This window comes from Strongylocentrotus purpuratus, unplaced genomic scaffold, assembly GCF_000002235.5.
Source record: "Strongylocentrotus purpuratus isolate Spur 01 unplaced genomic scaffold, Spur_5.0 spur5_scaffold_7, whole genome shotgun sequence".
NCBI classification, from domain to species: domain Eukaryota; kingdom Metazoa; phylum Echinodermata; class Echinoidea; order Camarodonta; family Strongylocentrotidae; genus Strongylocentrotus; species Strongylocentrotus purpuratus.
The window spans coordinates 4,316,457-4,338,621 of record NW_022145613.1 but is presented as its reverse complement, the minus strand read 5'-3'; the positions used below and the strand labels follow the sequence as shown (position 1 = coordinate 4,338,621).

Genomic DNA, 22,165 nt, shown 5'->3' with positions numbered 1-22,165 from the left:
TTGAGACTCAAATAACAGTGCTTAGAGGCCAGGGGCGGCCGAGCGACTTTCAAAGTGGGGGGGGGGGGGGAGGGCACCAAGAAAAAAGGGCACTTTCTGGAAAAAATGGGCACCTACAAAGGGAAATCTCAAAGCGAAAATATACATTTGTTTACACATTGGTATATACCCCTACATTGTGATTACAATTATCAGGGATGATTTCAGTATTTTGTTTCACTTTATACACCATATAAAATATTGCTTAAGCATCATGCTTTGCCGTTGGGTTCGATTGTATAAAAAATTGTGTGCAAGTGTGCGAGGAAAATTTTGAAGATGTGTGAGGTCGCAGTGCGAAAAATTACATCTTATAAAGAGGAAAAATCCCAATCCTAATAGGGTTTTAAGCACATTCTCATGACGGAAGACTGAAAAGACCTTTTAAAAGTAACGTGAGTATATCATCTATAGATGCGTACGAGCGTAACGAGCGACCTTTTGGAGGAAATTGCTCTTCTAAGTCGCTTGAAATTAGCTAGGGCGTGTTTAATGATGAGAGAAAAAGGGGACACTTATCTGGAAAGAAAAGGAGCATGTGCCAAAGTACAAAGAGTAATTATCAGAGGTGAAAATGGGGCACTGTTTACACCCTCAAAAAGAGGTACTCTCCGGGGATGAAAAAAGTCAGTCATGAGAATAGGAAATGGACATTTGTCGACGGAAAAGGGGCCCCGTCAGATTTTGATAGGGACATTTATAAGATATTGTTATATATTGTTCAAAAGGAAATTATCAGAGGTGAAAAGAGGCACTTATGCACCTGAAAAGGGGCACTTATGTGAATGAAAAGGGGGCACTTGTAATAATATGTGCATTAGTTGAAAGAAAATGGGCACCGATCAGATTTTAAAGGGGCATTTATCGGAGGTGAAGGGGGCACTTATCTGAAGTGAAAAGGAGTAACTTCTCGTACCTGAAAAGGGTCATTTACCAGAGAAGGGGCACTTATGAGAAGGGGAAGGGGCTCTTTTTCAATGGGGCACTAATCATTAGGAAAAGGGGTGCTTATTAGAAAGGGAAAAGGGCACATGTGCAAATATTAGGTGCGCTTATCCGAGTTAAAATGGAGGTAGTTATTAAAAGGGGAAGGGGCACTAGTCAAATTAAAAGAGGCACGTATACCTCTCAAGATTTAAATAGGACAATTATCAGAGGTGAAGGGGGCACTTATCAAAAGTGAAAAGAGGCACTTCTCGTACTTAACTAGGGGCACCTCCAAGAAATTAAAAATGGCACTCGAACACTTATTGCTAAGGAAAATCGGAACCTGTCGAAGGAAAAGGGGCACGTGTCCAAATAAAAGGGGCACTAGTATTATACAAAAGGGGAAGGGGCACTTTTACAAATGAATAGGGGCACTTGTCAAAGTAAAAGAGGCATTCTTAGTTACATATATTCTTTTGGTAGGCTTGTGCACGTAATGTTGGAGAGAAAATGCTGTATGATACATGTAGTTCTACGAAATGGCGCATATATCGCACCTTTATACGTGTATTTAGATCTACAGTAGACTAGATCAAAAAGAAAATCTGAAGTACCGCGCGCGCACGCAGCTAGCCTAGTTGAGGACATCTCGCCCAAGTTATCTCTCCTTTGACTAGGATGCGATGCAGGTCCACGCCCACACGATCGATGCGGGGATAGCTGGAAACAGCTAGCTAGCCTTAAGCTCGACGATATAGCGCCCTCGAGAGAACTTAAAGTTTAAGCATCCACTAGTTGCACGATATGCATCCCGCTAGCTCCGACAAACTCTCGACTAAATAGACTAGACTACATGATATGATAATGTGTGAGATCGGGTAGGAGCGAGCTGGGCCTTGGACTGGCCGGAGGCTTGGGTAAGTTAGGACGCACCACTTTGTACATTTTGAGTAAAAGTAGTAGATCTACTGGGATAGCCTACCATAGTTACTCAAAACTACCAGGCCTTAAATTAATCCAAGGCCACCAAGGCCATGGCCTTGGATGCCCCTTTGATTGGCCTCAATGCCCCTCTCATTGGCCTTGGAGATTTTTTGTGCCCTTTCCAATTCTTCCCATTAGTGCTGTAATATAGGAATGTGCCCTACAGAAAAGTGGCCTTGCCCTAAAAATGTTGAAATTTAAGGCCTGAACTACCATACCAAAAAAATGGAGTGGGCGTGTCTAGACTTTTCTAGATGTAGATTTTGGCCTAGGTCTATAACTATAAGATTTTGGGGAATAACCTTGAACTTGAACTAGGGTCTAGATCTAACCAAACCTTGCTCAAGTTATTGCACCGTTTTGTAAAGTTAAATCAGGGAGTTGTGAGTTTGAACTCTCCAATTCCAACTCTCCAATTCAGTCACACATAGCTGCATTACTTTCCTGGCTGTGTACTAGCTAGCTAGTGTATTAAAATTTTAAAAGCTGTGGCCTGTGGGGTAGAGTGCCCAGTATTCGGTCACTTACATGTAAGGGGGAATCGCTATTTTGAATTCTTACCTCTTTTATTTGGCAATCTACCCATCAAAAGAAAAGAAATTTATTCCTCTAACTCTAACAGGATTTTATAGTCACTTCAAATATAGAATAATGATAGAACCCTAAGCAAAATACTTCCGAAAGAAGACAGAGCATTTTTCTGCCCAGAATTCGGTCGCGCCGAATAGAATTCGGTCACGCCGAATAGAATTCGGTCACGCTGAATAGAATTCGGTCACGCGATTTGTGCTATTTTTTTATTCTCAACATTTCAAACACCACTGTAAAAACTCAACTGATTTCACAAAAAATTGGTACTTTAGAATCTAGTGACAATTGATGACACCTAAATAGCAGTAAAATACAACTTAACGATGTTCGTTAGAAAGAATAATTTAAAAATTCTACTGTCAAACTTGCCGATCAGCCCCATCGTCTTTATTGCGTGCATTTGTGTGTATGGACTATTCATGATCGTGAGTGCAATGCTATGCAGTGCTAGAGGTCAATACGCATTAGCATTGACTCTCTATGCTTTGCTGGAGTGCAATTCAGTATCTTTCGTGGAGTGGAGTGGAGTGGGGCGTGGGCTTCTTTCAGTTACCCTAATCTCAGGCCTAGGCTAGGCTACGGCTAAGTTCCTATCTACATGTAAGACCCTATGATCGATCCCTGTCTTATAAAAATCTGGCTTTACACTCTACTTCATGTGAAATCATTTCAGATTATATGCGATCTACTACTACTTTCTACTAGGTCTAGACTAGAGGTCTAATGTTCAGTTTGTGAGCCACTCTTTACTCTGATGCTGTCATTATTGGCTCTGCCTCAGCTCTGGTTGGAGCCAGTGGCGTAATGAGCAAAAAATGTTTGGGGGAGGGGGTGCAGAGAAAAATCTGCATCACCACCACTCTGCCATACATGCAGTCCCCGCGGAACTTTTTTTAAAGTGGGGGGGGGGGGGGGGGGGGGGGGGGGGGGCTAAAGGAAGCAGAGCCCTATGAAGCTCAGGGTTTTTAGGCATTTAATTACGATCAGATGAGCATCCATGGCCCCGCCTTAGGACCCTTGGTGGGGTCCAGGGGGCGGGGCAACCGAAAGCTCATGGGTTTTTGGCATTCAATTAAGGTCGGATGAGCATATTTTGATACCTTATTTGTGACACTGGCAGGTCACTAATTGGAGTGGGGTACAGGGACGGAGCCCCCAGAAGCTCAGGGTTTTTAGGCATTTAATTACGATCAGATGAGCCTTCATGGGGCTTGCCTTAGGGCCCTTGGTGGGGTCCAGGGGTCAGAGCCCCCGGAAGTTTGGTAAAATCATGCCATTTGGGCAACATTTTGTAAATCACTGGTATCAAATTAGAAATAAACCATGTTGGAATTTAATTGGGGGATGCAACTGCCCCCCCCCAAGCCCTAATCTAAACAACCAAACCATGAATGTATTAACTTAAGACTAAGTTAGATCTAACAATAAATATAGACCCTAATTTAGCTATTTTTAGGTTTTTATATCTACACATGACATGTCAGTCATGCATAGCTCTAGCTCTAGTCTAGTTCTCCTTTTGTTGGAATAAAGTCTAAAACGGCTTTTTCTAGGCCCTGTATGACAAATTTCAATCATGGATTGAAATCTAAGAAAGTAAATATAACATGTAGCACTATTCATCAATATGTTATCATTCATTCAATGTAAAGTGTGTGTAATTATAACAGAACAGAAATATAATCTTGTAAATTTGTTATGTAACAATGAATCTAATCCCAACCTTATTCAACTTCCCTTTTCATTATAATGTCCTAAGTGTGGAAGAATTAGCTATTAACTTGCCCTCCAGCCACGATCAATCGTGTGAAAGCCTGCCGATATTTCCCATAGGGAGGACGGAACAAGAAATCCATAATTGACACAATAGAGTTACATCTTGTTGAGGTGTAGGGTCAGAAGTACAATGGGAGTGGTCAATATTAGTGTTTAAGTCTTCCCAGGTTCTCACGGAGGGAGTAGGATGAGCACGGTCCTAGGAATCGAGGGAGGGAGATCTGTTGGTCAAACCCCTTTGAATACAGATGGAAAGATTTTACAATGTTAATTGATTCAGGATAGTTTTTGTTGCTCTTATTTTTCATCATGTAAAAGGTAAGTGCAATCTGCTTTAAAACTGAGAATCATGAGAGAGAGAGAGAGAGAGAACGAGAGAGAGAGAGAGAGAGAGAGAGAAAGAAAGAGAGAGAGAGAGAGAGAACGAGAGAGAGAGAGAGAGAGAAAGAAAGAGAGAGAGAGAGAACAAGAGAGAGAGAGAGAGAGAGAGAGAGAAAGAAAGAGAGGGGAGAATTGTCTGCTGAGTACTGATAGATAAGTGCATGAATTTCAGCTCTGGTACTTTGTAAGACTTTTCATATTTTCATAATTATTAGTATAATCTAATTATTATAAATCCAGAGTTCACATTTTAGGCACTTTGATGGAGTTAATTTGATAAACCTGTTCACAAAATATTCAAATCTATTGAATTTTTTCAAAGAACCTTTATTAATTTACAAATTTGAGTTTCACATAGATGTAGTGATCAACACCTTGAAAAAATTCATAACTGACTTATCATTTGTCCAATGTCCAAGAACTTTTCACAAACCTATTTCTCTGATGATTTTTTTTTTTCTTCTTTCACACAACTCAACTTCTTGCAAAGATTTGATTGCCCTTAGCTGTTTTATGTAAGTTTCTTACTTAACCTGCGTTTAGCAATATATAATTACTGTCACATGTGAACTTTGGTGGCCATGATCTGTTTCCAATTGAGAAAGTAGGTGAAGCTTTAGTTATCTTCACATGCTCTTTGTAAAAAAAATTAAATTCCCATAGTCATTGTCAAACTTGAGGGTACCACTCAATATCACACTACAGCAGCAGTTATCAAGGTACATTAATCCCAGGAATTAGGTTACACTTCTTATACAAGCAATCATGTGATATAAAGCATTAGCGCACAGATCAGTTTTGGGAAATGAGATCATCGTTTTTCATTGCCTTGTATGTAAATGAGAGGAAGTTGAATGCCGCTTGATAGGAATATACATGCCTGCACTTTGTATGTATCTACCTTATTTCATGATGTTCACTTGTTCCGTTAGACTTCCCTTCTTTCACTGTTGTGTTTCTATAAATAGTTGAGACTTGAGAGCAAATTGTAGTCCATCCTTTGGCTAAACCTACCCAATATTATATCATTGTGGATTTATATAGTGTTGGATAATTACAGTCACTCTGCATGGTATTACCATAGACATTTTGAGGTAAAGTATTCTATCTACAAAGAGGTTTTGACTCCCTGCAGAAGTTGTTTTATTACTGTCTTGTCTTTCTCCTGATTGTAACCAGAAACCCATCCCTTGATCCGCCAACGGACGACTAATTTCAGGACTGCTTCTTTTACTTTCAACCTGAAAACACTGCTGACTCATACCTGTCTGATTACTTCGGGTCTTTGTACAATAGTCAACTTGAAGACATCGATCAGCTACTCTGCCAAAGGTAAGCTTGCTTAAAGATACAATGTCCCTCTTACAGCCAACATCAAATTCTGTAGAACTTGGCAGGAATTATGAATATGTCATGTATGTCCTATCTGTGAAATTTAAAGGTTAGCAGTGACCTAATATTCACATTATGCAAGGAAACCCGTTTACTTGCTAGACTTCATGTCAGACACTATTGAGTGACTGACTGGCTTTTTCATCTTTGGTAATAACATACATAAAATGAGCTGTAAAGGGTACATGAGCATTTGTCTACATAAATAACCCACTTCTTGAAATGGCCAAAATTAAACTGATTGAATCTTTGCGCAGGATAAAACGTACGACCATTCGGTACAATGGTCTGAAAAATCAGACTTTTACTTACTGGCTCTATAGCTCCTAAGTCGTTTAGATAACTAATAGTCGTTATTTTCCCACTTAAAGTAGATATTCATTGATGTTAAAAACTAACTTTATTCTCATTATTGCGAAGTTGAAACTTTGATTCGACAAGGTTATCAAAATTCAATGCTTGGAAACATTCGAAGTAATGCTTATAAATTACAAAATGCTTAAATACAGCCCCGGCATAGCACCTGAAGAGCTCTCCGAACGCTGCTGAGATGTGTGAGATCACAGTATGGACATGACTTGCACAAGCAGACGATGCCCCATGACATCTCACACATTTTCAGTGCCTAGCTGTGTTTCATCTTCTCTTGAGTTCTATCTCTTACTTCACTACCGTCAGGCTAAATGTATAATCTATTGCCTCACTCTAAACCCCGCGCATGTTTTTATTTTGATGACAAATGCAGTGATACTAAAATAAAGGAATCTGTCGCTTGTAAACAAAATAAGACGCCATTGTATATTCAACTGCACACACCAGGGTATGTTCGGCGTTTCAAGAGGGAACAAATGCCGTCCTTAATATCATTCCGGGGGGTTTTCAATTTGAAAGTCTGGTTTCTTTGATTGTTAATTAACCTCTATCCTGTGTATTTACAAGCAACAGATTTTAGTTACCAGAATAGGGTCATATCCCCTTTTGAATGGTTTGACATGCCATTACATTGATATACACTAGACTCATTATAATTTGAGAAATAATAGCTTTGCAATTATGTTCATTTTCTATGGGATGTCGTCTGCTTGGGCAGTGTTGGTCCATATAGTGACGTCATTAAAACATCGTTATTTTTTCTGGCGAATCTCTTGTATATCCCAGCTGCTATGGAGGTGGCTGTATTTGTATTTTTATAAATCACCCGATATGAAGTTGACCTATAAGTTGTACGATGGCCATCTGTTAGCTTCCCAGTTTGTAGTGATACATTAGTTGACATATTTGTGATTTTCTTTGAATTTCACCTTTAAAGACATTTTCTAGCCCCCCCCCCCTTTTTTTAGGGATGTTCTAAATTAGTATTGTCTTTCAAATGCCGTTGGAATTTAACCTTTTAATTTTTTTGGCCTGCAAATGGGACATACATGTAGTACCTTTAATACATTTACAGTGTTGAATTCAAGTTTTGAAGAAAGGTAATGTATCATTCAATCTTGCATGCTATCATATGTTCCAAAATCGTACTGTCCAATTTTGCCAGATGATACATAAATAAAATCCATTAGCCAATAAGGGACACACTCTGAAAACTTGATGGGCATGAAGCTTGTGGGGACTACACATAGCAACCTGTCCGTTTTCCCCCTTTCTTTCAAATAAATTTCCAGCAAGATAATGTCTTTCTTTTAAAATGGGCATATTTGCAAAGAAAAGCAATTAACTGCAAAGCCAAAATTGCCAATTTGAGATTTGCATATTTTTGTGATTTATGAACAGTAATTTATTATACATCTTACTGACGAGTGTTTTATCCTAAATCGTTTGGTATCATTTGTGTGTGGTATGTGCTCACGCTTGGATGAACATGAGACTTTGTTTAAGAGAGTGCAACAATCGACTTGCGCCAAATCCATGTGATGTTTGAATAAAACAATTGGGATTTGGGTATTAATTCGGTCTTTGCAGATCCAAATAACATTCCTAACAAAATTAATCATGCCACACATATCAAATATCAAAGAACATTTGTGCGCGCGTGTGTGCGTGTGTGTGTGTGTGTGACTTTGTTTCTGCAAAAAGCAAATGCAATGCGTCTCATTTGATACATTCAACTCTTTCTCTCATTTTGGTAATTTTGCACGAGTCGATTTTTGCACTCTCGCAAAAGATGCCTCCTGTTCATCCAGGCGTGAACACATACCACACAAAAATGATACCAAACGATTCGGGATATACATGTAACACTCTTTCACAACATGTATGATAACCTTTCGTTCATAGCTGACTTTTAAAATAAATGACAATTTTCTGAGTGTAAACTTTTTTTTGGACTTACACGGTTCATTTAGTTACCAATATTGGGATATAACACTCTTTTACACCATGTACGATAACCTTTCGCTCATAGCTGACTTTTAAAATAAATGACAATTTTCTGAGTGTAACCATTTTTTGACACACACGGTAGTTACCAATATCGTCTATCAGATCAGTGTTTGAATTGTATTTTCTGAATTTAAAACCAAAAACAGAATGTTTAATTCTACTGGTATTAAACATACTGGTATTAAACATACATGATGTTATGTTCACATGGCTTGGGAACCTTCCAACATGTTGCCTTGTTTAGGGTGCTAGTTACAGACTGTCTGTCTTCAGACTGTAAATTATAGGGTAACTTTTAAAGGGATGCCGGATGAGAAAGTAAGAAGGGTGCAGTGTAAAATTTTGCTCTCCAGCTCGATAAATTTGATACGAGTAATAATAGATGACATAAAGCAGGAAAAAAGTTTGCATTAAGAGGCGACATTTTGAACATTAGGTATTACTTGCAATGGCCTATCCAGCACATTACAAAGTAGGGGTGCTTCTGTGTGGTGTGTCCAATTCATCTGGCATAAAAATCTGTCCCGATTTTTATGAAGTTACATGCCATATTTAGAATATTAAGGCATTTGAAGAGCCATGCTTTTCAGGGAACATTTTTTATCTGATGTTCTTCCACACTTGCATAATTAATACAATGATAGCAGTCACAAATCATTTTTCACCTCTTCCCAGAACTTAACCTTCTCTTTAAGGGCTCTGCAATCATACGTTTCTCTATTATTTATTATTTACTCTGTGTGAAATTTGCCAGAAGAAGGTGTTCATGCCTAGCTCTCGAATCGATTATGATTAATTTTATGATTTTCCCAAGGTGAACAGAAACATCTGGTCTTTTGCTTTTTTTGTCCATGGTACAGCTGTGATCAGTCAATAATACACTCAGCATTCTCCTCACTTATTGCTTGTTTTCTGCATTGTAGCAGCAAACAGATTTTAGTTTGGCATTTCGGCGGAGCTCTTTGATCCTCAAGTGAATCATATTTGAAGCTGTTGATTAATACTTTGTCTTAGTACGAGCAAGGAGTTACTTGGTACAAGTGTGTGGTTTGTACAATGTATTTGTTGCTCATGCCTTGACATAGAGATATTTCAGTGAGTCGACGAAGACATCTTGATCTTGCAATGAAGTTTTGTTCGTTTGTTGTTGAAAATATCCTCAAATGTGGAAGTGAGTATTTTGAATGCTCTCTTTCTCTCTCCCCCCCCCCCCTCTCTGCGTCCCTCACTCTGTCCCTCCCTCCTTGTCTCCCTCCCTCCTCTCTCTCCCTCCCTCACTCCCTCCTGTCTCTCCCTCCCTCCCTCCCTCCCTCCTCTCTCCCTCCCTCCTCTCTCCCTCCTCTCTCCTTCTCTCTTCCTCCTTCTCTCTCCCTCCTTCTCTCTCCCCCTCTCTCTCTCTCCCTCTTCCTCTCTCTCTCACATTCTTGGTAGCCTTCTAGCCTTTCCTTTCTTTCCTTCCCCTGTTTTCTCATCTGTCTCTGCCTTTGTTTAGAAACAGGGAACACAGTTTTATTCTTCTATAGTTTACTAATTAATACTTGTACATGCATGCACATTGAATGTTTTCTTAAATTCTTTTCATGTTGGAATGTCTTCCTTCTTTTCTTTTGTTGTCTTAACTTGATCTAAACCAATTGCCTACAGGAACTGGGTGGGACCTTTACAAAATCTGATAGTGAATCGGTTAAGTTGTTATTAGCCTTGATCATCTAATGGAACAAACAGGGAACCGCCGCACTCGATTTGTCACACTTATAACTTGAATTTAGAATATATTACATAACAGACAAATGTTATATTTCTGCCTCGTAAACTTTAAAAAGCATGGTGTCTACAGTTTATGAATGTATTTGTTGATTTCACAGATTTCTGTATCCTGCTTTATAGCTAAGGGAACTTAAAGGAATCAATCAGCATCATGAACAATAATGAGGTTGAGAAGGGGACCTTACCAGTCGAGGCATTGCATCTTGAGCACATGCCCTTTAATTCCAAGTATTCTGGACCGAATTACACAGCATGTGAAGGAGAGAGACAGGAGGATGGAGAAGGAGTAAGGGATCATGGTAGAAAGAACACTACAATGAATGAAAGTAAGTTCAAACAAGTAGCTACGAGATAGCTCTGAGTAATCAGCCATCGTGTCATTGATGAAGCACCCACCCCCCAAGAAGAAAAAAAACAACACACAAACAAACAAACAAATCATTGTTTTAGGTATTCCACAAAAATAAAGTTGTTTTCTTATTTTGCAAAAAAAATTATAAGCAACTTAGATCATACATTTACCATATATGTATTTAATCGTATATTCTGGCGGATGTTGATCTAATGTTGATACTAGATAGGGCAAAATCTTTCTAGTTAGCTTTTTTAAAATGTTTTTTTATTAGTTATTAGAATTTAGTTTTTCTTTAAATATATGCCAAAACACTGAATTTCTGATGGTATATTTTGGAAATACTTTGCCATGCATAATGCTTGTCCCTTTGTGAATAATTCTAAATTACAGGTGTATTGGGAGATTAATGAGGGTACATATGCTGTGTGTACTCGACAATCATTGTGATTCATTGTTTATTTTTCGGCATACCAACCAACAGCCCAGAGTTCATATCGCACATCTGGTTGAAATCATGTGAATACTTAGATTGAGTAAATACACAAAGCCTGTAAGCAATCAAGGACTTGCGTCAATACAAGAGACTCTGTCAGAACAGAATTATTGATTAATGAACAGAACCCCTTTGCTCTCAATTGAAAATGCACAACAACAAAACTCTTTGCCTCTTTGCAAGGGTTCATTATACTCCTATCACTCATTTGGAAATATGTTTTTGATATTTAGTACATATTGTAATGTCTATTTCAGTAAATTATAGTGTTAGGTGTTAGTGCTGTTAAATGATGTTTGTTAAACTGATGAAAGTCAATTTTCTTTTTCAGACAGATGAGTAAATCAATTATAATTCAAAATGTTGTTATCAGAGAGTCGGAATACCATTACTTTTGTGACAGGAATATCCCTCTCTCTCTCTCTCTGTTTCTCTCTCTCTGTCTATCTCTGTCTCTATGTCTCTCCCCTCTCTCTCTATCTATCTCTACCTCTCTCTACCTCTGCATGTGTGTGTGTGTTTGTGTGTATGCCTCTCTCTCTCTCTCTCTCTCTCTCTCTCTCTCTTGTTCTCTCTCTCTTGCGCAACAACACTTGACTCACATTTTTTTCCTGTAATTCTTTTTCTCTCCCAATGATGTAATTGTTCAGATCTCCTGGAGCAGCAAAGAGAACCCTTGTCCATGGAACAGACCTCTAGATGGCGCCATGCAGCTTTGGCCATTTCTTGGGCGTCCGTCATCGTTCTTCTCATAATCGGTATTCTAAGCTTCGGTAAGTTCCAACATTCGACAACCTGCCGTCATCCAGACTTAAATTTAAAGGCCCACTGCACTACTTGTAGCTACTTGCGCCCTCTATATAACAAACAATGCCTAATTGGTGACCATTGGTCCCCCATGATCCCTTTTTTCTTATGTTATTTTAGAGCTGAGTTGATGAGATAACCACCTGTCCAGTGATCTTGCAGGGTAGTCTAATCCCTCCTTTACACTAGTACTCATGGGCTTTAAGACACATTTTTTCATGACATATTCGACAGGGTCTGCACTATCCAGACTGAACACTAGCATCAATACATGAATGCTGATAAAGACAATGTACTTTACTTGTTCCCCTTGTGAAAGCTGATTTAGGCTAGATTCAAGACACAATGTATTTTGTTACGTATCAAATGAGAATGTGAGCATCATGTAATGCTATTAACCAACTTTCTATTGATTTTAGACAATGCATTGTGATAGTAGTAATAATATTTTGTAATATCACTTTACTTTTCTATTCGTTTTATCAATAGTTGTATCAGATACAACCAACAGCTCAGCAGCATTTGGATTCGGTGTAAGTATATGAGCTAAGCAAGTAATATACATCCACATGCTTTTTGTTTGTAGTAGTGGTTAATTAACAAAAGGAAATCCATCAAATATTTTGAACTGGTATAGAGCTCTATATGGTATCTTCTGAATGAAAGTAACAAATAGTTTTTATGTTATTATAAAAACAAGTGATAATGTTGGTGATATCAATGATGATGAGGATGAGAATGGTCATGATGGTGGTGATGATGATAGTGGTGCTGATGATGATGATGATGATGATGGAAATTATGATTAGGAGGATGGTGATGTTGGTGGTGATGATGATGGTGATTATGATGCTGGTGATGATGATGGTGATGATGATGGTGATGATGGTGATGGTGATGATGATGATGATGGTGATGATGATGATGATTATGTTGATGATGATGATGATGATGATGATGATGATGATAGTGATGCTGGTGGTGATGATGATGATGATGATGATAGTGATGCTGGTGATGATGATGGTGATGATGGTGATGGTGATGATGATGATGATGGTGATGATGATGATGATGATTATGATGATGATGATGATGATGATGATGATGATGATGATGATGATGATGATGGTGATGATGATGATGATGATTATGTTGATGATGGTGATGATGATGGTGATGATGGTGATGGTGATGATGATGATGATGATGGTGATGATGATGATGATGATGATGATGATGATGATGATTATGTTGATGATGATGATGATGATGATGATGATAGTAATGCTGGTGGTGATGATGATGATGATGATGATGATGATGATGATAGTGATGCTGATGGTGATGATGATGATGATGATGATGATGATAGTGATGCTGGTGGTGATGATGATGATGATGATGATGATAGTGATGCTGGTGGTGATGATGATGATGATGATGATGATAGTGATGCTGGTGGTGATGATGATGATGATGATGATGATAGTAATGGTGGTGGTGATGATGATGATGATGATGATGATGATAGTGATGCTGGTGGTGATGATGATGATAGTGATAGTGATGCTGGTGGTGATGATGATGATGATGATGGTGATGATGATGACAAAAATGATGATTAAGAAGTTAATAATAGTGATGCAAATAACAATGCTACTTCTACTACTGCTGCAGAAAAGAAGAAGATGATGTTGATAATGATAATAATTTTTCATATATCTCTTATATAACTTGTATAAATACTCTTTTCACAGTTTGACTGTTTGCTGGATGTAGGAACCTCAGTAGTAGTTATATGGAGATTCATGGGTTCGCTCAGCTCAGTTCGTTCAGAAAAGAAAGAAAGAATGTAGGTACCTCTACAAACTCAACAAGCTTCTTGTTTTGTTTGTTTGTTTTTTGTTTTTTCATTAGTTTGGTTATTTTCTTCTTGTAAAAGTTCATGATGAGTTCTTCTTATGATTTTGTATTTCAGAATTTGCTTAAGTCTGTTTAAAAATGTTTATCATGAAATAGGAAGGTAGATGATGACCTTACTCATTATATACAAAATATTGTGTGTGCTTGCTTTGCTTGCTTGCAAAATATAGAAACTAGAATGTTGATATTCTAGCTGGCGAAAGTCGTTGCAGTGACAGCCCTTTATCCCAACAAAGTTGCACCCTTAATAAATGGTTATATTATCATAAAGATACAACCAGGGGGGTGCTTCACAAAACTTGTCATCAGTGACAAATGACATTTGATGTTATAAGCTACTGAAATCCTTGCTTCTGATTGGTTATCTGCAGATTTGTCACTGATATTTGTCATTTGTCATCAAAAAAGGTTTGTGAAACGCTCCCTGTTCTTCATTCCCAAGGTACAAATTGAAGCTCACATCTACCACGGATATCTCATGTGGATGTTCTGCAATTTTACAGAAAGCTTCTGAAAATAGCTTGATAGCTTTCTGCTTAGTTGTTTGAACTAAGATAAGAATAGACCAGTAGATATTGGAGAAATAAGATACCCAAACCCTAAATTTCAATTTGTTTTCATGTGTGGTTTATGTAATGTTATGTTATGTTACTAAAAGTAGAGTTATATATTTCTCCATGATATGTGAATATCAAATATAAAAGACTTTGTGGTAATGTGTTTGATGATTTATTTACAGCAACATGAAAACGTTTTGCTATACCAGTATGAATTAGAAATTAGAAAGCAACCATTAACTTGAATACCATCACTATGAAACTTGTACTCTCTTGTCAAAGTGACCTCAACAACGGTCTGTGTACCCTTTCTTTATTTAAACTTGTAATCTTACTGGTATTGTCCTTCCCATTTGTATTCATGTAATGACCGGTCACCCCTACCAGCATAATTTGGTGTGAAGTAACAATGCAATGAAAGTCATAGGATGGGAAGGACATGCAAGCTGAGAGGAAGAATAGGCTTTTAGATTCCTTGAAAGATGTACTTGTTTTGTTTTGAGAATTAAGATCTTATGAAATGGTATCTACTTTATTACCTGATGGCCTTGCCAAGGATTAGAGTAGGGCATGTTGTCTATAAAGAGGTGTTGGAGTATTAATTACGATAAAATGCCATATCTACCCTTTGTTTCATGTTTTTGTTTGATAATATATTCGAGGCTGACCTCTCAATAATACATGATTGGTTGTTCATCATTGGCTATTTTCAAGTATTAATTACGATAAAATGTCATATCTACCATTGTTTCATGTTTTTGTTTGATAATATATTCGAGGCTGACCTCTCAATAAAACATGATTGGTTGTTCATCATTGGCTATTTTCAAGTATTAATTACGATAAAATGTCATATCTACCATTGTTTCATGTTTTTGTTTGATAATATATTCGAGGCTGACCTCTCAATAAAACATGATTGGTTGTTCATCATTGGCTATTTTCAAGTATTAATTACGATAAAATGTCATATCTACCATTGTTTCATGTTTTTGTTTGATAATATATTCGAGGCTGACCTCTCAATAAAACACGATTGGTTGTTCATCATTGGCTATTTTCAAGGTAACTTTTTGAAAGAAGTGTTATAGTACTTTACTTTCTGAAGGATAAGTCTATCCTGGAATCTAATTTTTCTTTGTTTAAAGGGGGGGGGGGATGGAGAAACATATTGGTGAAGGTTTGATGAAAATTTGACAACTGTCAACACAAATTATGGCTTACAATTGTGAATGACGCCAACTCTGTGATTCCCTTGTAAGCAGCTACCCATTTGTTTTTTACTGACCAATTTTATTCATTCTATAATTATTCTCGAAAGAACAATTGCAGTAGGTATATATAGAAATGGACACATGATGTTCACCTCACTTGCTTTATGATGGGGGGGGGGGGGGGGGGGGGGGGAGGGTGCATAGTAAATTTACACATTTTCATTCAATTACTTCTTCGAAATACATGTACATACCTGTAAGTTTCTCATCCTATATGGGACTTTACATAAACTTAAACTTTCTGCTCTCATTAAAGTAGACATTCATTAATGCCATATATTGATATAATTTGTATTATTGCATAAGGGAAAGTTAGATTGAACAAGGATTACAAACTTCCCCACTTAAAAACATTCAAAGTAACAATTATTGATTTTAATTGCCATCTGTAAGCTTTCTGGTTCCTAGCGATACATTTTCGGCCATATTTGTGATTTTCTTGGAATGTCTACTTTAAAACCAACTTCATATCAAGATGATCTTCTTCATTAATTTGACATCTGTTTTAGAGAAAGAAACGTATTTATTATTTTGCATGCAGATCTCTCCTGTTCCTAGGGGCTCTCTTTATCATCGCAGCGGTATCTATATTTGCCAGAGCCATTCCAGATCTGATTGACGACACTGAGACTGTCAGTGTGAGTATTGATCTATTCATATTTATTCTATATCACACCAGCTGTTCAAGTTCTGAGCTATATTCTTGATTGATATTTCCAATTTCGATAATATTTATGTATTTTCTTCTGTCATTTCTTGTTCATTGGAAGTAGTAAAAAAAAAAAAAAATAAAGAAAAAAAATGATAATAGTTAAGCTACATATTTTAATGTAAACTTTTCAACAGGATACCCATAATATATATTGTTGGCAACAAGTATCAAACATCTATACTCTTTCATAATTCAAGAATTTAGATATTTTTTTAACTCGTCCATGAAAAGTTAATGGATAGGTGCTTCCAAAAAGAACCATAGAGTCAGAAATTTGTTTCGGGATATTTGAAACTTTTAAGCTTTTAAAAAAAATTTTCATTAGGTTTTTCTCAAACTTTCTCTTTACCTTTTCTATGATTTTCTGCATGTGCTTAATATGACTTCAAACTTTAAGGAGGCATAGGAGCTTTTTAAAGTAGCAATGCAATTTTATGTTAGGTTTTCAAAGAACATCATGATACTAAAATTAATTTGTTACATTTCAAAGTGGATCGTTTCATTCTTTGCCTACAGGGTATGTGGCTTCTGATTCTGGCAATAGTGAGTTTTTTTGTATGTTCAACGTTAGCCATTTTCAAGTTCATCATTGCCAAGAAATTAGACAGCACAAGTGTTCAGTCTGATGGTAAGTTACAACCAAAATGTTTGTAAAATTGTAGTTTCGTTTTTTAAATTTTTTATGTGAAAGTCTGATGGCTATCATTTCATTTTATTCAAAAGAATTTGAATACATAAATTATTACTGGTTGGTCCCTTAAAAGTAATGCAAAGTTTTGGGAAATTTTGAAAATTAGATGGATAGTAATTCTTAAAATGTTGATATATTTGGATGTCCCTGTAGATATATTATGAACACTAGAAAATTTAGCCCCTAAAACACTTCTGCTTTCAAGAAATCTGAATAATCAAAACTTACCAGTGCTCCCAGTAAATTTTAAATATTTGAAATGCTCCTAAGGCCATTCCATGGTAGCTGCGACCATGAAATTCTCAGAATATGCAGTTCTGATATATAATTTCCAGACGGGAATAGCAAATTGGTCGATTGTAGTCAAGAAACCTTGTTTAAAGCTAAAGTAATATCAGTCTTATAGTCTTCAGTCTATATGCTTCCAATATGTTCATTTGAACCAAAATTCATGACCCCATACCAAAACTTTGTATTACCTTTAAATTGAAACTGAAGATGAAACAGTTGCCTTTGTACCTCCTAATATCTACTTGAGTTTTTTACATTTCATGGGATATACAATGAAGATATATTTACACAACTAGAAGTAAAAAACAAGCACATGCTAGAAGTTATTACCGGTATTCAGAATCCTTATGGCAACTCTCCTGAATATTTCAAATAAGTGCACAATGTATGGTGTGCTGAAATGGAGTTACATATTCTGTGTGAAAATGCAAAACAGAAGTTAAAGCATTGTGAAGGTTGATACTATAGAAGACTATTTGTTTGATATCATCTCATGAATGTTTTATTGTATGCTGTTTTTGTGTGCAGACTGACTGAACATATTTTGAAATAGAAAAACATCTGGTTACCTTCATTACCTAATTTATTTTGTTCTCGTTACAAGTAATCAGTAATTTTAATTGCCAACATCATGGCATTATTCATCAAATTAATGCGTTTATCCTTTATAACTTCTGTTTCTTTTAGGTTACAGTTCCTTGGCTGGGGCGATCACAGCACTCAGTATGCTCATTAGCACCATAGTCATCCATTATGATTTGCATGTCTGGTACTTGGATGAGATTGTGGGTATCATCGTTGGACTTCTACTCGCTGTCTATGGAATCAAGTAAGTGTATAGGGCTCTTCATGTATGAACGCCAAGTACATATAGAGGTGTCACAGTCAAGGGGTTAAAACTCTTGTGAGTTGAACCCCGGCATGGCGCTACTGTCTTTTGGCGGGACAGTAATCCACATTTCCCACTCTCCACCTATCGATTAGACGGTTACTGGTAGAAAGGAATTCCTTGAATGTTAATCTGTTTTCATAGCTTTTCATTATAACCTAAGCTTTTTCATCATATTAAACAGGGAGGCTCATACTTTACTTAAGTTTATTAACATTTTATCATGTTCTCAATTTACCAGACTGCACAAAATTTCATTCAACGAGATTAAGCATACTCATTTTTATGCCTCCGCTACAAAGTAGCCGGAGGCATTATGTTTTCGGGTTGTCCGACCGTCCGTACATCCGTCCGTCCGTACGTACGTCCCGTTCTCGGGATCGTGTTATCTCAAGAACCAATTGATGGATTCCCGCCAAACTTGGGTCATGTATGTATCTTGCAGAGCCAATGAACTTATTAGATTTTGGGATCACGAGACCCAAGTTCAAAGGTCACAGGGCTCATTATGTATGCAAAAATAGCTTGTGATCGCGTTATCTCAAGAACCCATTGATGGATTCTCGCCAAACTTAGGTCATGTATGTATCTTGCACAGCCAATGAACTGATTAGATTTTGGGGTCACGAGATCAAAGGTCACAGGGCTCATTATGTATGCAAAAATAGCTTGTGATCGCGTTATCTCAAGAACTCATTGATGGATTCTCGCCAAACTTGGGTCATGTATGTATCTTGCACAGCCAATGAACTGATTAGAATTTGGGATCACGAGACCCAAGGTCAAAGGTCACAAGGCTCATTATGTATGCAAAAATAGCTTGTGATCACGTTATCTCAAGAACCCATTGATGGATTCTCGCCAAACTTAGGTCATGTATGTATCTTGCACAGCCAATGAACTGATTAGATTTTGGGGTCACGAGATCAAAGGTCACAGGGCTCATTATGTATGCAAAAATAGCTCGTGATCGCGTTATCTCAAGAACCCATTGATGGATTCCCGCCAAACTTGGGTCATGTATGTATCTTGCACAGCCAATGAACTGATTAGATTTTGGGGTCATAAGTTCAAAGGTCACAGGGCTCATTATGTATGCAAAAATAGCTTGTGATCACGTTATCTCAAGAACCCATTAATGGATTCTCGCCAAACTTAGGTCATGTATGTATCTTGCACAGCCAATGAACTGATTAGATTTTGGGGTCATAAGTTCAAAGGTCACATGGCTCATTATGTATTAAAAAATAGCTTGTGATCGCTTTATCTCAAGAACCCATTGATGAATTCCCGCCAAACTTGGGTCATGTATTTATCTTGCAGAGCCAATGAACTGATTAGATTTTGGGGTCACGAGACAAAGGTCACAGGGCTCATTATGTATGCAAAAATAGCTAGCTTCTGTTTTGGTTTGTAATTAAATTGCTCCAAGGCGGAGGCATCATTTTCGACTGCACGCGGTCGAAGGTCCATCTAGTTTTTATCAATGTGACTTCAACTTTCATTGCAGTGTACTTCTAGCGTTTACAATATTGGTATTACAATTTGGTTGTAGAGTGTGTGGAATTTTATCATTTTCACTGGCTATGCTTTATATCACTCTCTTGACAGATTATTGGTCGGAGTAACGCGGAGTTCAGACCTGAGTATTTCCATGAAATCATGTCTTCCCAGGAAGAATTGAGCGAGCCAGCTAGAATGCAAGAGCGTCCGATAAACAATCCAAGAAGTGCCTATTCCGTACAGAAACCGAGGCTTTAAAGGAATGAGAGAATTCGATCATTGTCAAGTTCAAGGACTAAAAGATAAAGTTGAGTTCTGGTCATGCGATTGCATTGTGAAAGAAACATTGTGGAATCAATCAGAAAAATTGATCATCTAGCATATAAGTATTGGTGTGTACTGCAGGATTCTGGAAACATCAAAATGATAAGAAATTTGGCCCAGTCTTGGTAAAGTTACAAATACTGTGCACGGAAAGATGTATATATGGGACTACACAAACATGTGGCAAAAAAAATTGTCCCGATTCGTATGATGTTACATGCCATATCTTTTAGAATATTAAGGCATTTGAAGAGCCATGCTTTTCAGGGAACATTTTTTATCTGATGTTCTTCCACACTTGCATAATACAATGATAATGCTCACAAACTGTTTTTCCCCTCTTCCCAGAACTCGACCTTCTCTTTAAGAAGTGATTTCTTGAAATTCAAAGCATTCCAAAGTCAACTTACTGTATCATGCCTTCTTCCAAAATTCTAAAAATGAAGGAAGAGTGTTTGTGTGCCTTGTACCACCAATGTGCAATACTACAGCATGGATGTGTGGACTCTTGATCCACTTCATGGTAGAAAGGGTCACACTCTATAGGCTCACGATCAGTCTCTCGTTTTCATGTGCATTCTGTGGGAGAGGGTAATCAGAAACATGATTTACCCTATTTAATTTTGACATATGTGCACACACATTTCTTGTAAAATACATTGACCAGTATGTATGTTATGCTTGTTGTAATATCTCTATCTTTCTGACATTGACAAAGATATATCTTGAACCAGGATATTCAGGAAAAAACACTTAATTTATTCGACACCTCTACATTCTGTTTCAAGCACTTCCATTCTGTGCAACTTCCTGCCGTAGCTGGCAGTATATACCTGCAGGATATTACACTCTTAAAGAACAGTTTCATGAAGTTAGAAAAACTTGACAATTTGTTTGTATATATTTTTATTTATTAAAATGGGCACAGTTTATGCGCAGATTTTTGTTAACCCATAGGAGCCTCCTCTTAACATGACCACCAAACAATAATAATTAATCTTTGTAAAGTGCCATATATTTATATAGTTTTAAAGTGCCATATAGTGATAAAGAGTGCATTATTTGCAAGTGCTTCCTGTAAAATCTATAACCACCAAACATAGCTATAATTCATCTTTGTAAAGTGCCATATATTTATATAGTGCTTCCTGTAAAATCTATACAAGAAGTACATGGAGTAACAATTGAATTAAAACGTTTGCTTTTATATATCAGAAATTTATTTATTGCTGCATTTGACTTTAATTAAACCTTAAAAGGTTGATCTTTGTTGTAATTTGCATTAAAACTGTAAATAGTGTCAATAGGTATAAGGACATTCCACAATTTGCTGGGCTACTATATATGTGCTTATAGTGAACCAACACCATACATATATATATATACATATATATATATATATATTTTTTTTTTTTTTTTTGGGGGGGGGGGGAGGGGTTCAATCTTTTGTCTCATTTTTGCCTTGTAAATATTATGCTATTGATTGATGAATAGTTCTTTTAGTTGAGGTACTATTACGGCTTGGGAACTGTAAATATTCCTTTTGGCAAAATAGTGTGTTTATTTTGTTATCATGTAACACACTTTTAACCAATCAATGAACAAGAATATATGAATGAAGTATATAATATATATTTGTATATTGAATTTGTGTGTGTATATTATTTTATGAAATCTTTGCCGGAAAGGGTATTTCGAATATCTAAATTCTAAATCTTTGATATAAGTTGTGAATTATAATTATTTATTTGTGATCAATAATAAAATGATTGATAAGGTGCAAAAAATATGTGTCCTTGGTATTATTTTAGGGTACCGGTAAATTGCTTTTTAGTCTACAACCAGTTCGTTTACTACCCATTTAGTCTATTCCCATGTGGTATACACCCAGCCCGTCTAATATATCCACATTGTCTAATGATAATTTTGTCTACTTATCATTTGGTCTAATGTCCATTTAGGCTAATGTCCGTATGATCTAATCTACAATAATTAGTCCACTACCCATTTGATCTATTGTTCATTTAGTATAATAACCAGTTAGTCTAATTCCCAGTTTGTCTACCATCCATAAAGTCTAGTAATCATTTGATGATTATTATTC

General features: G+C 36.9%; 1 protein-coding gene across 3 annotated transcripts; it reads left to right on the top strand.

The window, feature by feature from the left end:
* Positions 1-1,733: 1,733 nt before the first annotated feature.
* LOC100892062 (transmembrane protein 163) lies at positions 1,734-20,136 on the top strand. Of its 3 annotated transcripts, none has more exons than XM_030974292.1 (10): positions 1,734-1,883; positions 5,878-6,030; positions 10,338-10,565; positions 11,738-11,860; positions 12,384-12,427; positions 13,655-13,749; positions 16,193-16,289; positions 16,880-16,991; positions 18,033-18,174; positions 19,846-20,136. In XM_030974292.1, the coding sequence occupies exons 3-10, from the start codon at positions 10,391-10,393 to the stop codon at positions 19,916-19,918; spliced, it is 861 nt and encodes a 286-aa protein (XP_030830152.1). In that variant the 5' UTR covers positions 1,734-1,883; positions 5,878-6,030; positions 10,338-10,390; the 3' UTR covers positions 19,919-20,136. The 3 variants fall into 3 exon arrangements, with proteins under 3 accessions (XP_030830152.1, XP_030830153.1, XP_030830151.1); XM_030974293.1 differs by lacking the exon at positions 1,734-1,883 and adding an exon at positions 5,457-5,587; XM_030974291.1 differs by lacking the exon at positions 1,734-1,883 and having other exon boundaries at positions 5,594-6,030.
* The last annotated feature ends 2,029 nt before the right edge of the window (positions 20,137-22,165 follow it).

Bases quoted from the DNA above. Each gene is read 5' to 3' on its own strand.
- LOC100892062 (XM_030974292.1), top strand. From the start codon at position 10,391: ATGAACAATAATGAGGTTGAGAAGGGGACCTTACCAGTCGAGGCATTG. The intron at 13,750-16,192 runs GTAGGTACCTCT...TTTTGCATGCAG, and splicing joins TCAGAAAAGAAAGAAAGAAT to ATCTCTCCTGTTCCTAGGGG. The intron at 16,992-18,032 runs GTAAGTTACAAC...TGTTTCTTTTAG, and splicing joins CACAAGTGTTCAGTCTGATG to GTTACAGTTCCTTGGCTGGG.